At 42.3% G+C, this 18,226-nt stretch overlaps 3 protein-coding genes across 7 annotated transcripts in view; all 3 read left to right on the plus strand.

The window, feature by feature from the left end:
• Window positions 1–7,228, plus strand: part of myo10l1 (myosin X, like 1) — a 40,545-nt gene extending 33,317 nt beyond the window's left edge. For 4 of the 5 annotated variants that reach the window (XM_086049282.1, XM_086049284.1, XM_086049285.1 and 1 more), the window contains exons 37-44: window positions 540–688; window positions 768–975; window positions 1,060–1,196; window positions 1,992–2,115; window positions 2,268–2,612; window positions 3,211–3,387; window positions 3,477–3,668; window positions 3,737–7,228. In XM_086049282.1, coding sequence (XP_085905408.1) covers window positions 540–688; window positions 768–975; window positions 1,060–1,196; window positions 1,992–2,115; window positions 2,268–2,612; window positions 3,211–3,387; window positions 3,477–3,668; window positions 3,737–3,841 — 1,437 coding nt within the window. In that variant the 3' untranslated portion in view covers window positions 3,842–7,228. The remainder of the gene's footprint in view (window positions 1–539; window positions 689–767; window positions 976–1,059; window positions 1,197–1,991; window positions 2,116–2,267; window positions 2,613–3,210; window positions 3,388–3,476; window positions 3,669–3,736) is intronic. The other variant, XM_086049283.1, reaches the window with a different exon arrangement.
• Window positions 7,229–7,797: 569 nt separating this feature from the next.
• Window positions 7,798–12,391, plus strand: pttg1ipa (PTTG1 interacting protein a). The gene is made up of 7 exons (XM_086050561.1): window positions 7,798–8,053; window positions 9,350–9,402; window positions 9,665–9,773; window positions 10,069–10,171; window positions 10,565–10,630; window positions 11,470–11,516; window positions 11,602–12,391. The coding sequence occupies exons 1-7, from the start codon at window positions 7,966–7,968 to the stop codon at window positions 11,637–11,639; spliced, it is 504 nt and encodes a 167-aa protein (XP_085906687.1). The 5' UTR covers window positions 7,798–7,965; the 3' UTR covers window positions 11,640–12,391.
• A 546-nt stretch (window positions 12,392–12,937) lies between these two features.
• Window positions 12,938–17,490, plus strand: sumo3a (small ubiquitin like modifier 3a). The gene is made up of 4 exons (XM_086049205.1): window positions 12,938–13,147; window positions 14,855–14,983; window positions 15,664–15,735; window positions 16,294–17,490. Exons 1-4 carry the CDS (start codon window positions 12,962–12,964, stop codon window positions 16,354–16,356), a joined length of 450 nt encoding a protein of 149 aa, XP_085905331.1. The 5' UTR covers window positions 12,938–12,961; the 3' UTR covers window positions 16,357–17,490.
• Window positions 17,491–18,226: the final 736 nt, after the last annotated feature.

The raw sequence follows: 18,226 nt of genomic DNA on the forward strand, positions 1-18,226 counted from the left end.
GACATGCACCCACTCACCAACCCACCAAACCAACTAGCCAATCAACCAACCAGCCAACTAACCAACCAACACAACCCATTCCAACTCAGACCAACCCAACTGATGGATCTAGCCAAGCGACCAACCAACCTACCAACCAACAAAACCAGATCAACCCAGACATACATAACTAGCCAATCAACCAACCAGCCAACCCACCAACACAGTCTAACCCGGACATGTACCCACCCACCAACCGACCGAAGCAACCAGCCATCAATTAAAAAACACGACCCCAAGCAACCCAGACCAATCGTACTAGCTGAACTATCCAATCTACCAAACAAAAAAGCCAACCAATTTACCAATCAAACGACCAAACAAATTTACAACCAACATGAAATTAACTAATCAAACAACCAAACAACTATACAACCAACATGACCCAAGACAACGCAACTGACTGACCATTCAATCAAGAAATAAGACCGCCTGACAACCCAAAACAACCAAGCAAACAACCAACCTAACAATGAATACATTTCTGTTGTGTTTCTCAGGTTTACTGTCAGGTGATCAAGCAAACCAATCATGTACCTCAGCCCAACAGCCCGGCCAATCGGGCGCACTGGCACCTCCTTACCTGCATGAGCTGCACCTTCCTCCCCAGTCGCGTCATCCTCCGATATCTCCGCTTCCACCTGAAGAGGTGCGTTGCTTGAAAGCCCTCCGCCAACTCCACTTCCTGTAAACTGTATCTCTAACGTGCACGTGTGCGCCTGCCTCAGGGTTCGCGAGCGTTACCCCAGCACGGAGATCGAGCGCTACGCCACTTTCATCGGGGAATCCTTGAAGAAGACCAAGACTCGCGAGTTTGTGCCCTCTCAGGAGGAGATCGCCGCCTTGCTTGTGAGGCAGGAGATGAGCACCACCGTTTACTGCCACGGGGGAGGATCCTGCAAGATCTCCATCAACTCGCACACCACTGCTGGAGAGGTGCACATACACTTAGCGCAAACGCCAACATGCAGTTGAGGGCTGTGCGGAGAAAACGAATGTGCTAAAATGTTTCCGCTCAAGGTTGTAGAGAAGTTGATCCGAGGCTTGGCCATGGAGGACAGCAAAAACCTTTTCTCTCTTTTTGAGCACAATTCTGTGACGGATCGAGCTTTGGAGAGCAGAGTCATTGTGGCGGATGTTCTTGCTAAGTTTGAAAGGTATGTCATGTCCTACGATATTAAACAGTACAACAAATGGCATCGCTTTTCTGGACACAGCCAAATTATATGTACGCTCACTGGACATATCGTTAGATATATCGCCGCACTATAATGAGAATCAACACAACCTCTTTAGACAAAATTACTGACCAACCGACCTAGAGTACCACACCAATCTTATCTATCAGTCAACTGACCAAAATTTTACAGTCAACCCAATCAGTGACTCTACTAACCAACCAACTGACTGACCGAGTTCGCTACCTGCCTAACCAACTGAATAACCAACCGACCAACGCAAGCTTCCATCCTAACCAACTGACTGACACATGCTACCATCCAGATTGACTGACCGACTCGACTACCCAACAAACACTACTGACTAACCAACCCAATTAAAAAAGTCAACCAACCCAAATGATTGACTGACCGCTCTAAGTAAATCGGTCAGCCCAAGCAACTGACTCATTCAACAAACCAACTCAACACAACCGACTTATCCCAACCAATTCAGCTGACTGACTAACTTACCAAAACAACCGCCTTGACTGATAAATGCAATCAACCTGACCGCTTGACCAACCAACTTATCTGACCCACGACCCAACCAATCAATTCAACCAACTTGACTGACTGATCCAACCAAAGAACCAACCCAACCAACCAACCAAAAAAAAAAAAAAAAAACTCAACCCAAATGAACCAACACTACTGACCCAACCAACCAACTACCTAACTATACAACTCAAAGCAAACCAACTAACCGAATCTGTTTTGGTGTTCTGTTTCCAGACTTGCTGGCAGTGAAGAAGAGGAGGAAGAAGGAGAATGGAAGCTGTATTTCAAGCTCTACTGCTTCTTGGATGTAGAGAGCATGCACAAAGAAGGAGTGGAGTTTGCCTTCATGTTTGAGCAGGTGAGCTTCTCTCCTAACTACCTACTTACTGACCAATCAACCTACCTACCTACCTACCTAACTGTTCTCCAATTAAGAACACTTTTGTCCAACTGGTGTATCTGGAATCGGATTTTGTGGTCACCTCACACTTCCTCCCTTTTGCCTCCCAGGCCCACGAGTCTCTCATCAGCGGACACTTCCCGGCGTCCGAGGAGACATTGCAGCACCTGGCCTCTTTACGTCTGCAGTATCTCCACGGTGACGGTGCGGGCCGGGCCGGCTGGAGTCTGGGAACTGTTTATCCCATCAGACGCCTCCGCAGCCGTATCATACACTCCACCAAGCCGGGCGTGAGCTCAGCGAGCGCGGCGGTGGGAGGAGGGGCGGCGGACGGTAAGGCCGCAGCGGGAGGAACGGGCGGCGCCGGCGGTGCGGTTGAGAAACGCAAAACGCCAAGCTTCCTGGACGGCACGCTCAGGAGGAGCTTCAAGACGGGCTCGCTGAAGAAGCAGAAGGTTAGTGAGGCGCAGCAAGAGTGTCCAGACCTTCACCAAGGTTTAAATGAGTGAATGTTTGCAATTGGATTTGTCTTTTGGAAATGGCTGGAGTTGTCTCTCCGGGTCAGGGATGTCCCAAATAAAGGAGTTCAAAGGATCTTCGGGTCTTGCCGGAAGGTCTCTCTTGCTTAACCGGTCGATTGACTTTCCCACCCTCATGAGCTGTGGGTTGTGACCCAAAGAACAATCTCACAGATACAGTCAAACAAAAATGAGGTTTGGGCTCTCCCTTAGAGATAAAGGGCTTAGAGTAGAGCTGCTGTTCCTCTGCATCGAGAGGACCCAGATGAAGTGGCTCAGGTATCTGGTTAGGGTTCCTCACCTTCTGGGTGAGATATTCTGGCCAAGTCCCATCGGGAGGAATCCTCGGGGAAGATCCAGGATATGCCGGCGAGACTATCTCGCTTGCCTGGGATCCCCCCGGAGGAGCTGGACGAAGTGGCTGGGAAGGGGGAAGTCTGACTATCAACCCTGGATAAGGAGATAGGATGGATGTGTGCAATTTCAAGTCTTAATAGTTCGAAGGATGTCTAGATCCGTCGTAATGTGTGTGCAGGTGGAGGAGGAGCAGATGCTGGAGATGTGGGTGAAGGAGGAGACGTCGGCCACTCGCACCAGCGTGCTGGAGAAATGGACGCGGTTGCAGAGCATGGCGCAGCACCAGGCCATGCTCAAATACATGAGCATCATCAAGGAGTGGCCCGGATATGGATCTACTCTCTTCGACGTGGAGGTAAAGACATCTACCGAATGCGCTCGCGCACCATTTTTTTTTCACGTTTTAGAGATGTGATTCTTTCTCCTTTCGCCGTTCTCCTGCAGTGTAAGGAAGGCGGTTTCCCTCATGACCTGTGGCTGGGCGTGAGCGCAGATAATGTATCGGTGTACAAGCGAGGCGAACCCAAACCGCTGGAGACGTTCCAGTACGAGCACATCACTTTCTTCGGTGCCTCGCAGCTCTGCACCTACAAGATCATCGTGGATGAGAGGGAGATGTTCTTTGAGACGCCACTGGTGAATTTCATTCATTTTCACGTCAGCATTTTAGTGCTCAGTCCTCTAATATTGAAATGTGTCTGTAGGTTGGCGAGGTCACCAAGATCATGAGGGCTTACATTAACATGATGGTGAAAAAACGCTGCAGCATCATGTCGGTCACCAGCGTCGCCAGCTCGTGGGTCAGGTGATTGCCCGTTGGCCAATCAGAGCCATTGCTTACCCCCGGCGGCTCGCGATGCCCATCCCGGACAGAGGCAGTCTCACCAGTCCCTGCCAAGTGGACGCTGAAGTCACGGGGATCAATCGAACTGGGTTAACTACATTTTGGGATTTTTATATTCAAGCATGACACATGGAATTGGATTTTGGAGGACAGTCATTTCACATAGAGTACATTAGTCCAGTTGTAGCCCTTGCATGTAGATGTTCAAGCACACTCCAAACGCTCAGATTTCCTTCTTTGTGGGCCTCAAGCACAAAGCCCCTGTCATCTGTCCTGTCCTATTTTGGCTCATGGGGGCTCCATGTGAGGGCTCTTTTCCAAGAATGGGGTGGGGGCTACATTCAAATATTTGCGGGCGGTCTCCCACACAGGACCTAGGAGGTCCTGCCTCCTAGGGTCAAGTAGGAGGGCTTACGTCTATGAGCGCCACTCCCCCAGGACCCAGGGGGGCTACTTCCTAGGACCTGGGGGTGGGTGTCCCTTCTTGGACCCAATCCTATGACCTGGGGCGGCAAAATCCTGGGCCTGATTTCTACACTCTAGAGCCCTCAAAGATCTGCGTGGACTGGGGAGTCTCTCTCCTAGCCGCCGCAGGGCCATGTTTGGGCTTCCTCCTAGGGTGCTTTGGGGCCCTCTTCCATATCTCCCTCCAGGAACCAGGGTGGGGCTGCCTCTGAGGCCCCAGGGTACGGCTCCCTTTTAGGGACTCCACCACCCCAGGACGAAGTTGGGCTATCTCTTGGGACATGCAGGGGGTTTCATCTTAAGACCCAGGATCCCCCGACTCCGAAGATCCAAGGAGTGGCATCTCACCCCCAGAAATTCCCAGCATCAAGGCGGGGGCTACCTCCTAGGACCCAAGGGAGTGGGGGTAACCCCCTTTGTTGCACTGCCAGACATTCTGCTTCAAGCTCTTTAGTCTTTCTCTTTCTTTAGTCGTGCATTTGACTTCACTCCCGTCGCATATTGTTAAGTTACAGCGTTGAATTCTTGCTTGCTTTTGTCGCTCTGTGTCTTTTCTGTGACTTCACTTTTATTGCATCTGTCGCCGCGGGGGGGTTGGGTCTCTTCTTTTTGGACAAGGGGGTAAAAAAAGAAGACATTCACTCACCAGTGCCACTGTGTGGCCATAAGAAGAAACTCCAGCCAAAAAGAAAGCTGCTTGGAATGCTTCGGAGCCATTTCAAGGAAAGACCACCAATGTGGCGTAACGCATTCCACTCACATGTTGTGTGTTTTGACTGTATATTCAAACACAAACTGAACCGAGTTGTATTGTTTTTGTACTGTATATCACACGGAATAAGAGTTATTGAATTTTTGGCGGTCACGGCACTGTACAACCTATATAGAGAGTCTACGCTGAAGGCAGTGTGACACCTCTAGTGTAAGATACGAGCAATTTAAAGGGTGTCATTCACTGGCAGTGCCATTCATGTGACTCACAGAGAAACACGGTGTTTGGAGGAATTTATCATTGAATATTTTTTTTCATGCTTTTAGTACTGTATAAGCTTGTCTGATCATGCTGACTGTTTTTTTTCTTTAATGCAAAAATGACATAAGTGCACCAATCTGTTCGTACGTGTGTTTCCATGTGACTTAACTTTCTGGTACTGCTATTATTATTACTGTACAACAACCTCTCCGCTAAAAGTGCTGTGTGTGGAATGCTGCTGTGTGTATGTGTGTGTGTGTGTGTGTGTGTATGTGTGTGTATCACACTGTAATCCAAACTGCATCATATTGAAAAAGAAATGAAGAGAAGTAACAAATGTATTCCTTGGAAATGAGATGTATTTATATGACTAAGCAAACGATGGTGTTGTGATTGTGTGTTAAAGGGGAAGAAAGAGCATGGGGACTTTTAATGGGAGGGAGGGATGAGGTTATGTATTTATTAAGATAGTGTATTGATGAGTGTGTTGATGGAGGAGGGCTGCGTCGTGTATTTAAAAAAATGCTGATTTAAAAGGTGCATACCGTATTTCCTCAAACTGTGGCATCAGCTTATCTATTGTTGTTGTCATCCACTTAAGACAAACAAATGCCTTCCCCAGTGGGTAGCTAGAGCAGTTCATTAATACTATTGTCCACACAGGAATTAAATACTTAACTGCTGAGCTCAATTCAGCTCTGTTGCTAACCAAAACAGCAGCAACCAACAGCACATAATCAGTGTAGAGTCTTCCGATCTCGCCGGAGACGGCGTTCTTTAACGCATTCCAGTAAACTGGCGTGTACCCGCTCTGCAATTTTGATGTTCTTGGGAGCTAATGCGCCTCTTCCCATCTGCAGTTGAGTAAATTAACGCCCCCTCTGGCCTCTATTTGGGGAAATACATGAAACTGTGAGGGGACAGAAATGTGGATTTTGCATAACATGAGTGATGGTATGTGTGAATGTTAGGACTGACAGTGATGTCATTGCATCTTGACGCAGGGCGGGGCCATTTATGCCATCTATTTACAGGTTGGCTGTAAGTTAAACTTGAGGCCAACCCACAGGTTTTCAGTTTTAATTTGGCCCGTTCACTGCTATCCCAAAAGTACACTTCTACGTCAGAAGAGCCAGCACCCATTTGGGTCAGGCAGGAGGGTCTGACTCTGAATTGTGGGGGGGGGGGCTGGGAATGGGTACATGGACCCAGCTCCTCCCCAAGCAATCCTGCTAGAACCCTGGGGGGAATCCAACCCAGGTTCCCAACCCTTCAAGACCCGGAGGGTTCTCACCAAGGACCCTTCATTGTTATTTGGATTTAGTTCTGGGCTCTGGCACTCTAAAAATGTGAACACCTCTTAAAAACCCAAGAGAGGTTACCTTCAGGAATCCTTTGGAAGAGAGGAAGCTGAGTTTGGGGCATCCTCACTTTCTCTAGTATCCACTGTAGATGACCTTACAGAACCTCAATGTGTTTAGTGATCGCTATGGCCCACGATGCATTGCACACGGTAGGATAAAAGAACGTTTCCATCCAGCTTGAACTTTTGGCAATAAATAAGAGCAAAACTGAAGAAGCCATAACAAAACAAGGACCCTGGAGCCGCCTGTTCTATGTGTTCTATCTCTATGCTTCTGTCTGTCACTTATGCTTAACCCAACAAGAACTTAAGCAGTATGCGATCCCGGGTGGGGTGACGGGGGAAAAAAATGTATCCTGCCATCAGCCGCAGGCGGCCAGCGTGGGTCTTTTTATTTATTATTATTATGTTTACATGTTATGCTTATTATCATCTTTAAACATTGTGCTTGTTGAGACAAAAAAAAGAGAGAGAGAAATATGTGTGTTATTTTTTATTTTGAACTGAATTTAAAAAACATGCTTTAATAAATTATGGGAATTGTTCTCTGATGTAACTGGTTTTCTTGTGACCGATATAAATTACATTCAAGGCATGTAAACACTCATATCATCAGGACCTGAATTGTTTTTTTTGTTGTTTTTTTTAACTCTCTTTTTTTAATCGTTTCCTTTTGTGTTGTTACAATTTGTTCATTTAATGCAAGTTGATTCCCAAACATCTTGTGTACCGTGGCTGTCCGGGGCCTCCGGTGGCCCACCTCTGAGCGCCCCTTGTTGACAGTGAATTCATTTCGTTTAAAAAAAAAATTAATAATAAGAATTAATTAAAATGGGAGCAATTACAATAAAGACATTGCATTCTCTGATTCAATTTTCAAACGCCAGTATTTTACGTTTAAAATTATTTATTACATTATTTATTATTTTTATTTGATTGTAATTAATAAGTATAAACATTTTAAAATCTGAACAAAAAATACTTAATTTTCTTATCCAAAATATATAATCTTTTTTTTTTTTTTTTTTTAAACACAAAATAGTTTTCTGTATTTTTGATTGTATGACGCATTGAAAATGTCTTGAGCATTTCCTCACTGGAAAGAAATTGCAACACGCCTCCTCATTAGTTCGTGTGCCAGAATTTTAGCTTCTAACTGGTTCTTCTCGGCAATTTCGCGTTAAGAATCCGAAGGAGACGGTCGCCTTCCTCCCCTACGTTCACTGGAACTATAGCAACATTTACACACAAATAACGAAGGAATATCAGAATTAGTAGTCAAACCGAGATGGATTTAAGGAGTTTTGCCCCAGTTGTCCTCCTTGTTGCGCTTTCTTCGACGACAGCTTTAGCACAAACTGCCGCACCTGGTGTAGGTAAGAAGAAGCTGCTTTTTTCCTTTCTTGTTCGCGTATTTGCTAACGACTTTGCGGCGCTAGCTTGTATAAAAATATGACATTTTTTTGGCGTCAGAGTCCTTACTGATAAAGGTAGAAGAAGAAATGTCGACGTCTTTATTAACTTGTTAGTTTTGGAGTTATTATGTCGAAAAACCTCCAAAGGTGACCCATTACTCACGCCGTGTTTTTGCTCGTCTGTTTTCTTCGGTGTAACAAATTTGTTCGGTTTTTGTTTCCCCTCTTTTTACGAAAGAAAGTACAAACGGTGTTACTTTATATGAAGAACCACTGTATTCTTTTAAGGTTAAGGGGGCAGGTGCAAAAGTGGATTTAAAAAAATGCTTGTGATGTGAAATTACACAACTATCAATTTTGTGGCGCTGTCAATATCAGAAAATGCGTCTTGAAGCAAGCTGTCTCGTTGAAGACACCAAAGTGTTACTCCACCCTCTGTCTCCATGGAGAAATTCCCAATGGGATGCCAAGTACTCAACAAACACCACCAAGGGCCTCATTTAGTCCTCATGGCATTGATAGAAAGTAGTAAAGTACAAATACTTTACTTTACTGACTGAGGATTTTCTCTACTTGAGTATTTGTTTTTTTTCTGACAACTTTTTACATTTACTCCCTGCATTTGGAAACAGATATTTGTTCATTCTCCTCCTTACTTTGAGGCATGTTACTTTAAAAATATTTCAAAGTAAATAAATATGTATATATTTATAAATAAATAATCATTAATACTTTAAAATAAACAGCGATTGAGATGTTGATCGATTGAGATCTTGGGGGACTTACAGTGTAAAAAACGTTTGTAGGGATATAAATCACAGGTAGCCTCAACAACAATGACAACAGATTTCGAGAAGCAAGACATTCCCCGTCCGTGGCCTTATCTAAGAGAATGGTTTGACGTTATCTGCCACAAAATGATTTGTAGCAAATGTCAAAACCATTTGCTTTGGGTGTTAAAAAAATGTTACAATCTGGAAAAAAAAAGTAAAGTGGATTTTTCCCAAAAAGAAAAAAACAAAAAATTTATCTTAGTACCTCTACTTTTCCAGGACTATTTTTAAAATTTTTTATTTGTATTTTATTTATTTTATTTTTTTTTTACAAAAGTATCTGCACTTCTACTTAAGAAGAATGTGATTGTTTGTACTTTTGCCCTCTCTGCCTCACGGTATTTACACATCACTGTTACTTTGCCTGGCGAAGTGAAAAATGTCAACACTGCATTTATTTGTTTTTAATCTTCTCCTGACACAGTTTGCGAGTCCATGAACGGGACCAGCTGCGAGCAATGTCTGAACAACGTGACGGTAAGCAAGCCCAAAGGAAGCCTTTGTTTTATTTAGTGTGTTTGTGTCGTGTAAGGGAAGTCGAAAGAGGCCAAAGAAAAACTCCTCCATGTCCGCACCTGTCCGACCGGTTTGAGCAGTAACTGATCACATTCTGTCCCTCCCCACTCCTCCTCCTCCTCCCCCCCTCTATCGTCAATCTTTTATTAAATTCCAGAGCGGCCATGAATAATTTTGTATTAATCATTCTTTTTTTTTTTTTTTTTTTTTTTTTCCCACACAGTGTTTGTGGTGTATCACAACCAAGACGTGTGTGACGTATCCAGTGAGGACAATCCTTCCACCGCATTCACTTTGTCCGCTCAATGACGCACGCTGGGGCCTGTGTTGGAGTAAGCCGATACACTCACAGAATATACACACACACACACACACACACACACACTCACGGGTCACAACATTAGGTATACCTATGCAATTTACTGTAACGTGACCCAGTATTAGTTTACTGCCACCAAGCACAAAAGCATGAGGTTTATTTATTTATTTATTAACCGGCCGATTAATCATTTACCTGAATTTTTTTCCTGCCAATTATTGGAATTGGCAAAAAGGCCTAAAAAATATATATATATTGCTGTTAAAAAATTTGGACTCGCGTGTGTTGACGCTTTCTCTTTGGCTCAGTGAACTTCCAGAACTTGATCATCACTCTTGCGGTACTGGGTGGCGTTGTCATCATCGCCCTGCTGATCTGTATGTTCTGCTGCTGCAAGTGTGAAAACGTTGGGTGAGTCTGGTAACGTACACTTGGCTAGGGATTGTCATTTGTCTGCCAACTCAAGTCAATTTCATTTGTACAGCGCCAATTCTCATCAATTTAAGTCAGTTATCAAAGCGGGTTACACATTCAGAAAGCCAATTTTTTTTTTAATTAAAAATGTACATTTCTATGTATACTTTAATTGGTGATGGAAGCAAGTAAAAAACTCAAACCTGGAACAGAACATAGACGAGTGGGCCTGCATAAAACATATTCTGGAAAAAAAATGTTTGGGTCGACTTCCGCTTTAAGTCCACGGTTCAAAAAAGCAATCACCAGTCTTGCCATATTTTCTTTGGAAACCTTTGTAAAGTATTTGACGATGTAATTGTAATTTAATTCCGGCTTTCTCTGTGCCAGATCGTCAAGGTTCCTGGCCAAGATGGACAGGCAGGCGAACAGGTCGAAAACCAAACAGGAGGAGAGGTAATATATTTTTTTATATATGTATTTAGGAGGGGCGGAGCCATGGGTTGATTGACAGACTGCCCACCCAGTGAGATTCATGGAAAAAAATATACTTTGAATTTTTTTGTAAATTATGACATTATTTTTGAATTTGTGTTTTGTTGTGTTTTTTTTTTATTGTATTCAATATTTAAGAATGGCATAATTGTGGTTGTTTAAGGAAGATCTGAACTTCATATTAGTCACTTTGTCATTTTATTTGAATATACGATGTGTCAGGAAAAGAAGACTGTGCTCAGTGAGAGAAATATTCAGGCCCACCCAGATTTAGCCACATTCTGGCTCCGCCCCTTATATAGATAGATAGATAGATAGATAGATAGATAGATATATGGAGAAAATAGTAATTGTATGTATAATTACTATCTATCAATATTGAGATATATAGTTGCACACAATCACAAACCACCGTTTTGACTTGCCATTTTTGGTTAGCCCGACGTTATTATAATGTAACATAATCATGAATACAACCTATTAACATTGGAGAGAGAAACGGAAACAGATCAAATAGAAATAATATATTATAATAGAATATTCAGTATTGCGTCATGGTGTAATTATGGGAATGTACACTAATCTGAGGTAATAACCGATTTGCATTAAGTCCTGACCTGGATTCAAGATTGCAAAAAAAAAAAAAAAAAAAAGCACTGCCATTGCGCATTCATGTTTTCTGCATGTTAAAAACTTTCTGGCAACATAGCTTTTGGTTTAGATCATCTAGTATGTGCACGTCACACTTATTTTCACCTGTAACTAGTTTGTGGTCATGATTAGTGCTTTTGTCTTTGCAGGCGGGCCGAGATGAAACAAAGACATGATGATATCAGGAAGAAATATGGTGAGGCTTCTTGCTTGGTTGATGGATATTTTTTTTCTTTTTTTAAAACAATAGTAACATTCTAACTTTGTGGATTTTCCGCCAGGCCTAAGTGGACCAAATCCCTATTCCCGATTTGGATGAGAGGATTCATACACCGGGACTTTATTTAACAAAACACCTGTTTATTATTTTTATTTTTGTTGTAATTTAATGATTAGAGCCAGCCAATGAACAGGAATGTTGCGTGACGAGCCAAGAGGCCGTAAAAGAACGCTATATTGCCCCTTTTTCCACTGCACGGTCCCATTTGCTGCTGAAACATCCTCAGAAGCAGGTCCAATTTTTAGAGCTTGAGCTAAACCACCACTCGCGGCTCATGCCTTGACCACGTTCACCATTGTGACAGCTGCGAATACATGCGAGAAACTCAACTGTATAGCTGCAGTGATTTGCTTGGAATCCTTTTATTTTTCCAATTGTTTCACAGCCAACATTATCACAATTAGTTTTCTATGGGCTCTGTTGACTCATATCCAGTCTTAAATTGTTTTGGTTTTTATATTTTAATGTCCTGTTTGGCTCCTGAACAACCATTTCTTGAAGGTTTGTTACACCCGCTTTCCAAGTGTCTTAAAATGTATTAGTGCAGCTGCTGAATTTTAGAATTTTAGCATTAGGGATTTTTTTTTTTTTTTTTTTTTTTGCCTGTTGCTGCAGCTCTCGCCGTGTTTCAGAAATTGGTGACACGTTTGTTTGGTGCCCTCTTTTTTGCATTTTTGTCTGTTTTTAAAATGTTTCTTAATTTATGGCGAATGTGTGTCGTTCAGTCACCGATACATCTTGTAAAGATAAACGTTTTGTAGGAATTTGAAAAATAAAACTGACACCATCCACACTGTGTGTTATGTTTGTGGGTGCTGAGTTGGGAAGAATAATGTAATTGTGATTTTTTTTTTTCCCCCCTTCAATATTGCAATTTAATTTTCAATTATTTTTACAATATCTTCTATTTTTTTTCAACAAAGCCAAGCAATACATCAGTCTGTATTTTAGTAAACACTAAGAGATCTGTTATACATTATTTAAACAATTGGTCACGTAAGGTAAATCAAAAGCCCCAGAGTACACAAATAAGTGTAAATCTTAAGAAGGAAAAAAAACATTGGACACTATGAAAATATTGGCACTGTCAAGTCAGACAGACTGTTTTGCATAGTTCTCACTAGTAGCGGCGCAACGATAAATTAACAATTCATCGGTAATTGTTTACTTGACTATTTACCATGTATTTCTTTTTAAAGTTTTACAACTTTAAAACTGCAATTCAATTCCAACCCGAGGGGCGGTAAGACCTTCAACTCCCAACAGTCCTCCCTGTGCGCGTGGCCGAGGATTTGAGGGTGGCAGCGCGCTCCCGCCACCGCGCTCCCGCGACCTAGAGGTCACGTGTCGCCAAGCATCCAATGATCTCCCCGCCAGAGCTGTTCGACGCGCGCTTCCGTCACCGGAGGAGGAGAAGCAAGGAGCGAAGGCGGCAGGAAGACAAAATAAAATACAAACACGCAGTCTACCGGCGTTTTTTTAATCCTTTCTCCCCCTGTAAAATCGCATCAGGAAATCCGACAGCCATGTCAGAGGAAAAGCCAAAGGTGAGATTCAGAACAAAACAAAAAAAGGAAAAAAAAAAGTGATGTCTTGTCGAAGGGTATTTGTGCCATGGGAAAACGGCCTGGTTTGTGCACGTTTCTCTCAAATTGGCGCAGTGTTTGTTTCGCAAATGAATGAGAGTTCGCGCTTATTTATGTTTAAACCCTTCAACGTTCTTGAGCTTTTTATTCACTATATCTGTAAATCACAGTTACCGTCGTTTTAGGATTTTTCTTTTCTTTTTTGTTTTTGTCTTTTTCGAAAGGGCACTATGCGATATGCGCAATTGCCGCAAACCCTCGCCGGTCACAATAGGTTGACGGCTAGCACATAATACCACATTAACGCAATGTTTCACGTTACGCAGCCGCAATGTTGTGCTTTTTATTAACCGCAGTGTTTTTTGCAGCATATTAGGACGAAACGAGCCTACTAGCGTGGCTAGCCGGGGGCCAAATTGCATCGTTTGTGAACGTCTGATGTCTCCACCTACTAGCCTCGGAGCTAACATGCTAACGTTAGCGCCATTGGGGCTATGAGGCTGTAGTTTGAGGCCTTCGCTATTGTGTTTAATATTATTTTAGATTTGCCGCGGGTGACATTTTATACTTCACCTTTACGTTTTAACCCTGACATACTGGACATACATGTAGCTATGAATATCCTCATAATAATTACCTGTATTCCATCATAAGCTTTATGTTTTCAAATTGTGTACGTAGCCATGATTAGTCGTTAAACAATGTTTAAAAAAAAAAAATCCTCAGTGACCTTTCATAGATCAATACGTGCGTGTTTCTGCTGGAACCTGGGCTAATGTGGTGGGAATGCAGACAGTTCTCTGAAGTGTTTCAACCTTCATTATGAACGCGGTTACCACTATCCCAACAGCTACACTTTTTTTTTTTTTTTGCTAATTTAACACATACTGGTGAATCTAAAAACAATTTTAGTTGGCAATCGGCCACCAATTGCCTGATTTATATGATCGGCATATGTTGATCAATGCCTTTCATTGCTGATCACAAAAAATGATTACCCAGAGCCCGTACTTTGCAGCCTACTGCCCACTAGAGACCAGCCTGTGTGCAGCGTGGTGTCCCCTTTCCTTAACACTGCATGTTACAGACCAAACTAGCGACTGAATCATAATGTATGTTAGGGCATTTTCTGCACTGTCAATTTGAAATGATGTCCTGTTTTTGTATAGTAAAGCAATGGAAATTTGCATGGAATTATGATTAAAAATCTGATCCATCAATCCAGAAAAGAATTCATCAATCTAAAAAATAATTGACAGATTTATCAATTATTAAAATAATTGTTAGTGAGCACTGAGCAGCTCATAAATATAAAAGTGTGTAGCTAATCCATGTGATCGGAATCGATATCGGCCGATGTCACTCATGGATGATCGGAATCGGTGGCATAAAAGCCTGATCGGAACCGCTAAATCTTAGCCTATACAGGATGACCTTTTTTAATAGTTTCATTATTGCGTATTATGGGTCCCTTTAAGAAAAGTCAAAAAGTTTCAGGGTGAAAGCATCATATGCAGGGTATTTTTTAATTGCTGTCATTTGCAAACAGTACATAAGGGTTAAATGGAAACGAAATGACGATGCCAAATGAACTGACTGTATCTCTCCTGCTAGCTGAATAAGGTTTTGAATTTAACAAAATGTCCACCTCACCTTGGATGCACGCAGGAGGGCGTCAAGACCGAGAACGACCACATCAACCTCAAGGTCGCGGGGCAGGATGGCTCGGTGGTCCAGTTCAAAATCAAAAGGCACACACCCCTCAGTAAACTCATGAAGGCGTATTGCGAACGACAGGTGAGATTCAACTTCTAATTTTGGTGCGGTTTTAAACCCACAAATGGTCACAATACAGGCTGGGCAAAAAGTAGGTACTGTGTGCACGTTTCAAAGGAACTTATTTAAAGAAGGTACACATTTCAAAGGAACTTATTTAAAGAAGGGCTGGGGAAAGGACTATTGAAGGAAGCAAGGGTAATAGGAAATGAAATGATAAATGCTATGATCGTTTTTGCCTATTTACTGACAGGTTACGAACCAAACCAGTAACTGAATCATAATTGGTTTGTGCATTTTGTAGTGTCAATTTATAAATACCGTCCTGTTTTTGAATAAATGATTGAGTGATGAATTTTTAAATCCGATTAATCGACAAAATAATCATCAGATTGATAGACGTATTCATCGTTCCGCTCTTCCTAAATGTAGCTAGTTTAAAAAGCCTACCTTGTATATATTTACACTGTGATTGATTTTGTCAAACTCGAGGTTCAGGGGCCTGATCTGGCCCACCACACCACATCGTTTTGTGTTTCTTGCATTGTCTTCACTTTTTTAAATGTTGAGATCTTGCAAGCATTTTTTACAGGTCAAATTCCGATCTGAACATGTCCAATTCAATGTGGATATTTTTTTCTATGCTGCTCAAGTCCTTACAGTGCAATTTTGCTTTGTCTGTTATTGTCTCGTTCATACAGGGACTCTCAATAAGGCAGATCAGGTTCAGGTTTGACGGGCAGCCCATCAACGAGACTGATACGCCTTCGCAGGTAAGTCAGCCCGTGATGTATCTTAACAACCAATCACGGCTCAGTTCTTTTCTGATGCTGAGCCATGATTGGTTGTTACCTGTGCGACTGTGATGTCATTTTCAGTTGACGGCAAGTGCCAAGATGGCTGACCCCTGAGAGGGGCAAAAACTACTTAACTCATGTTCCATGAACACAATATCAATCAGAATGCCGTGTTTAGACTAATGGACCTGCATAGTACAAAATAATATTTTTTGGGGGGGGGGTGCACTTCTCCTTTAAATGCAAAATAATTTGAATCATTTAAAAGCAAAGTAGATCCATCTAATTAGGTGTGCCAAAGAGGTTGAAATTTAACATAGTTCCTTGGCAATGAGATGCTACAAGATGGCGCCCAAGCACAAAAAACAGCGACTAGTTTTTCAGCAACCCCCCGATCAATCCCCCCCCACACCTCAAAAATCCGCAACTACTGCAGGTGAGTTTGCCAATGGCAAACTGCGAGCGTGTGGGGGGGTGACAGTACCTGAAGAATGTTTCCGTAAAAACTAATCCAGCCTGCTTGTTTTCTCCAAGCTGGAGATGGAAGACGAAGACACCATAGACGTTTTCCAGCAGCAGACGGGCGGCCACTGCTAAGATCCCTTCAACCCTGTTGACAGACCCGAGACACTCAAGCCCTCTGACATCACCCTTTTCCATTGCTCCTCTCAGCTATTATTATTATTATTATTATTATTATTATTATTATTGTTGTTATTATTCACTTAAGGTACGTCTGTTGTGATGTGATTTTTTTTTTGGGGGGGGGGGTATTAAGGGGTTTTCTGACACTTTCTGGGTGTCAGGTTCGGACCAACGATGCAACAACTTTGTCGCCAGTGAGTAATTTTGGAATCGACTAGTTTTTAGGCTGGCAGGTGTGAGCCGTTCCCATGAACGTGTTTTGCTTTTTAGCTGCTTTCACTAAATTTCTTTGGTTTGTTTTGTCTTTTAAGATCTGACTTTGTACAGACGGTTCAGAATGGATATAAGTATCAAAACTTCAAAATGACCAAACAGCTTAGTTGCTTCTTTTTTTATTTCTGCATGTCCAGGGGGAGAGAGATTGCTTCTGTACCGCCAAGTATTTATTCACACAGTAAGATGAGGATATGGATGAATAGAGTCAGTATATTATTGTAAACATCTCCACCTCACTTTAGGGTTTCTTTTTTTTTTGTTTTTTTTGCGTGTATGTGAAATGGCCGACAATGAAGAACATTTAGTGCAAACGCAACAAGAGTTGACATTGGGGCGGGGCATCTCCTTAGGTCTTCACAGTCGAAGCTTCAGGTTAAGTTACAAATGCTGTAAAATGGGAATAAAAGTACACGCAGCTTTGAACAATGCAGATATAAATCGTTTTTAAGACTGCGACCAAGTCCCTCCCTTTTAATGTAAATGCACCCTTTATTATTAGAAATAGATGGCATCGCCCCCAGTGTGTTTTTGAGTGTTCAGTACATCTACAATAGAAACTATATCACTCATACTCGGTCATCAGCTATGTTTTTGTTTTGTTTTTGTTTGTTTTGTTCTTTTTTCGTTGAAACGCGAGCACACTTTATCCCGCCCAACAACAAATAAACCTCCATCTGAGCTGGATTAGCTAAAAAGAAAAAAGTTACAAGGGGCCCAGGTCTTTTGACATGTTATTTGTTTCTCTACTGATTTGTACATTATTTGTGGTCTTTTACTACTGTATACAATAAATATAGTTTGGTACTCAGATTTGTCGATGTTCACGAAGGTTTTGTTATGTAAAGCAGGGGTAATGTGTACTGTTTTTGTGTGTAGGTCTGTGTGTTTTTTTTTAATTAAAACATCACAAGTGGGGTACTTGCATACCAACAATCGGGCCAAATTTGAGGATGTTTGTAACAAACCGAGCCATATCTAAATTGGTAAACAATTCATCGAGTTATTTATTAGACCCAAGCAAACGTCCATCAATACAAATGAATCTCACTGCTCGGTCTGTAGGTGCTCAAACAGCCGAGGCTCCCTCAAGTGGTTATTCATCGCTATGGCTACAGTGTCCACAGCTGTGAAGACGATATACCAGCAAGCTGTAGCTGCACGGCTAACAAGGCGTGCCTTCATGGTGGCCATTTTGGAAGGGACAACGTTCCCATCAAAGGCAATGCATTGACATTGAAATTAAGTCGTAACTTGATCATTTCTCGACTGATTTCCACGAGGTTTACTTTTTTGTCAATGTCAAAACGTGTGCTGTCAATACAAAATGTTTGAAAAGAAAAAAGCCTTAAACACTTTCCATGTATACAGTGACTTCCAGTTACCTTGTAATGATTTTACGACAATGTGCGCAACCGTATGTTGCACAATCTGCTGGCATCCTTTGTTTTCGGTTTTCTTGCCGTCCAATTATGAGTAATGCGCTGAAGCCTTTGCCCTTTCTAGCATAGAGCCGTTGTGGGCAAGGCTAAAATACGGGGCGTGTTCC

This window comes from Filicampus tigris, chromosome 13 (genome assembly GCF_054856515.1).
Source record: "Filicampus tigris isolate MCC_2025a chromosome 13, RoL_Ftig_1.0, whole genome shotgun sequence".
NCBI classification, from domain to species: domain Eukaryota; kingdom Metazoa; phylum Chordata; class Actinopteri; order Syngnathiformes; family Syngnathidae; genus Filicampus; species Filicampus tigris.

Excerpts from the sequence above, each read along its gene's own strand:
- pttg1ipa (XM_086050561.1), top strand. The coding sequence starts at position 7,966 with ATGGATTTAAGGAGTTTTGCCCCAGTTGTCCTCCTTGTTGCGCTTTCT. Across the intron at positions 9,403-9,664 it reads AATGTCTGAACAACGTGACG|TGTTTGTGGTGTATCACAAC; the intron begins GTAAGCAAGCCC and ends TTTCCCACACAG. Across the intron at positions 9,774-10,068 it reads ACGCTGGGGCCTGTGTTGGA|TGAACTTCCAGAACTTGATC; the intron begins GTAAGCCGATAC and ends TCTTTGGCTCAG.
- sumo3a (XM_086049205.1), top strand. The coding sequence starts at position 12,962 with ATGATCTCCCCGCCAGAGCTGTTCGACGCGCGCTTCCGTCACCGGAGG. Across the intron at positions 14,984-15,663 it reads AGGCGTATTGCGAACGACAG|GGACTCTCAATAAGGCAGAT; the intron begins GTGAGATTCAAC and ends TCGTTCATACAG. Across the intron at positions 15,736-16,293 it reads AGACTGATACGCCTTCGCAG|CTGGAGATGGAAGACGAAGA; the intron begins GTAAGTCAGCCC and ends GTTTTCTCCAAG.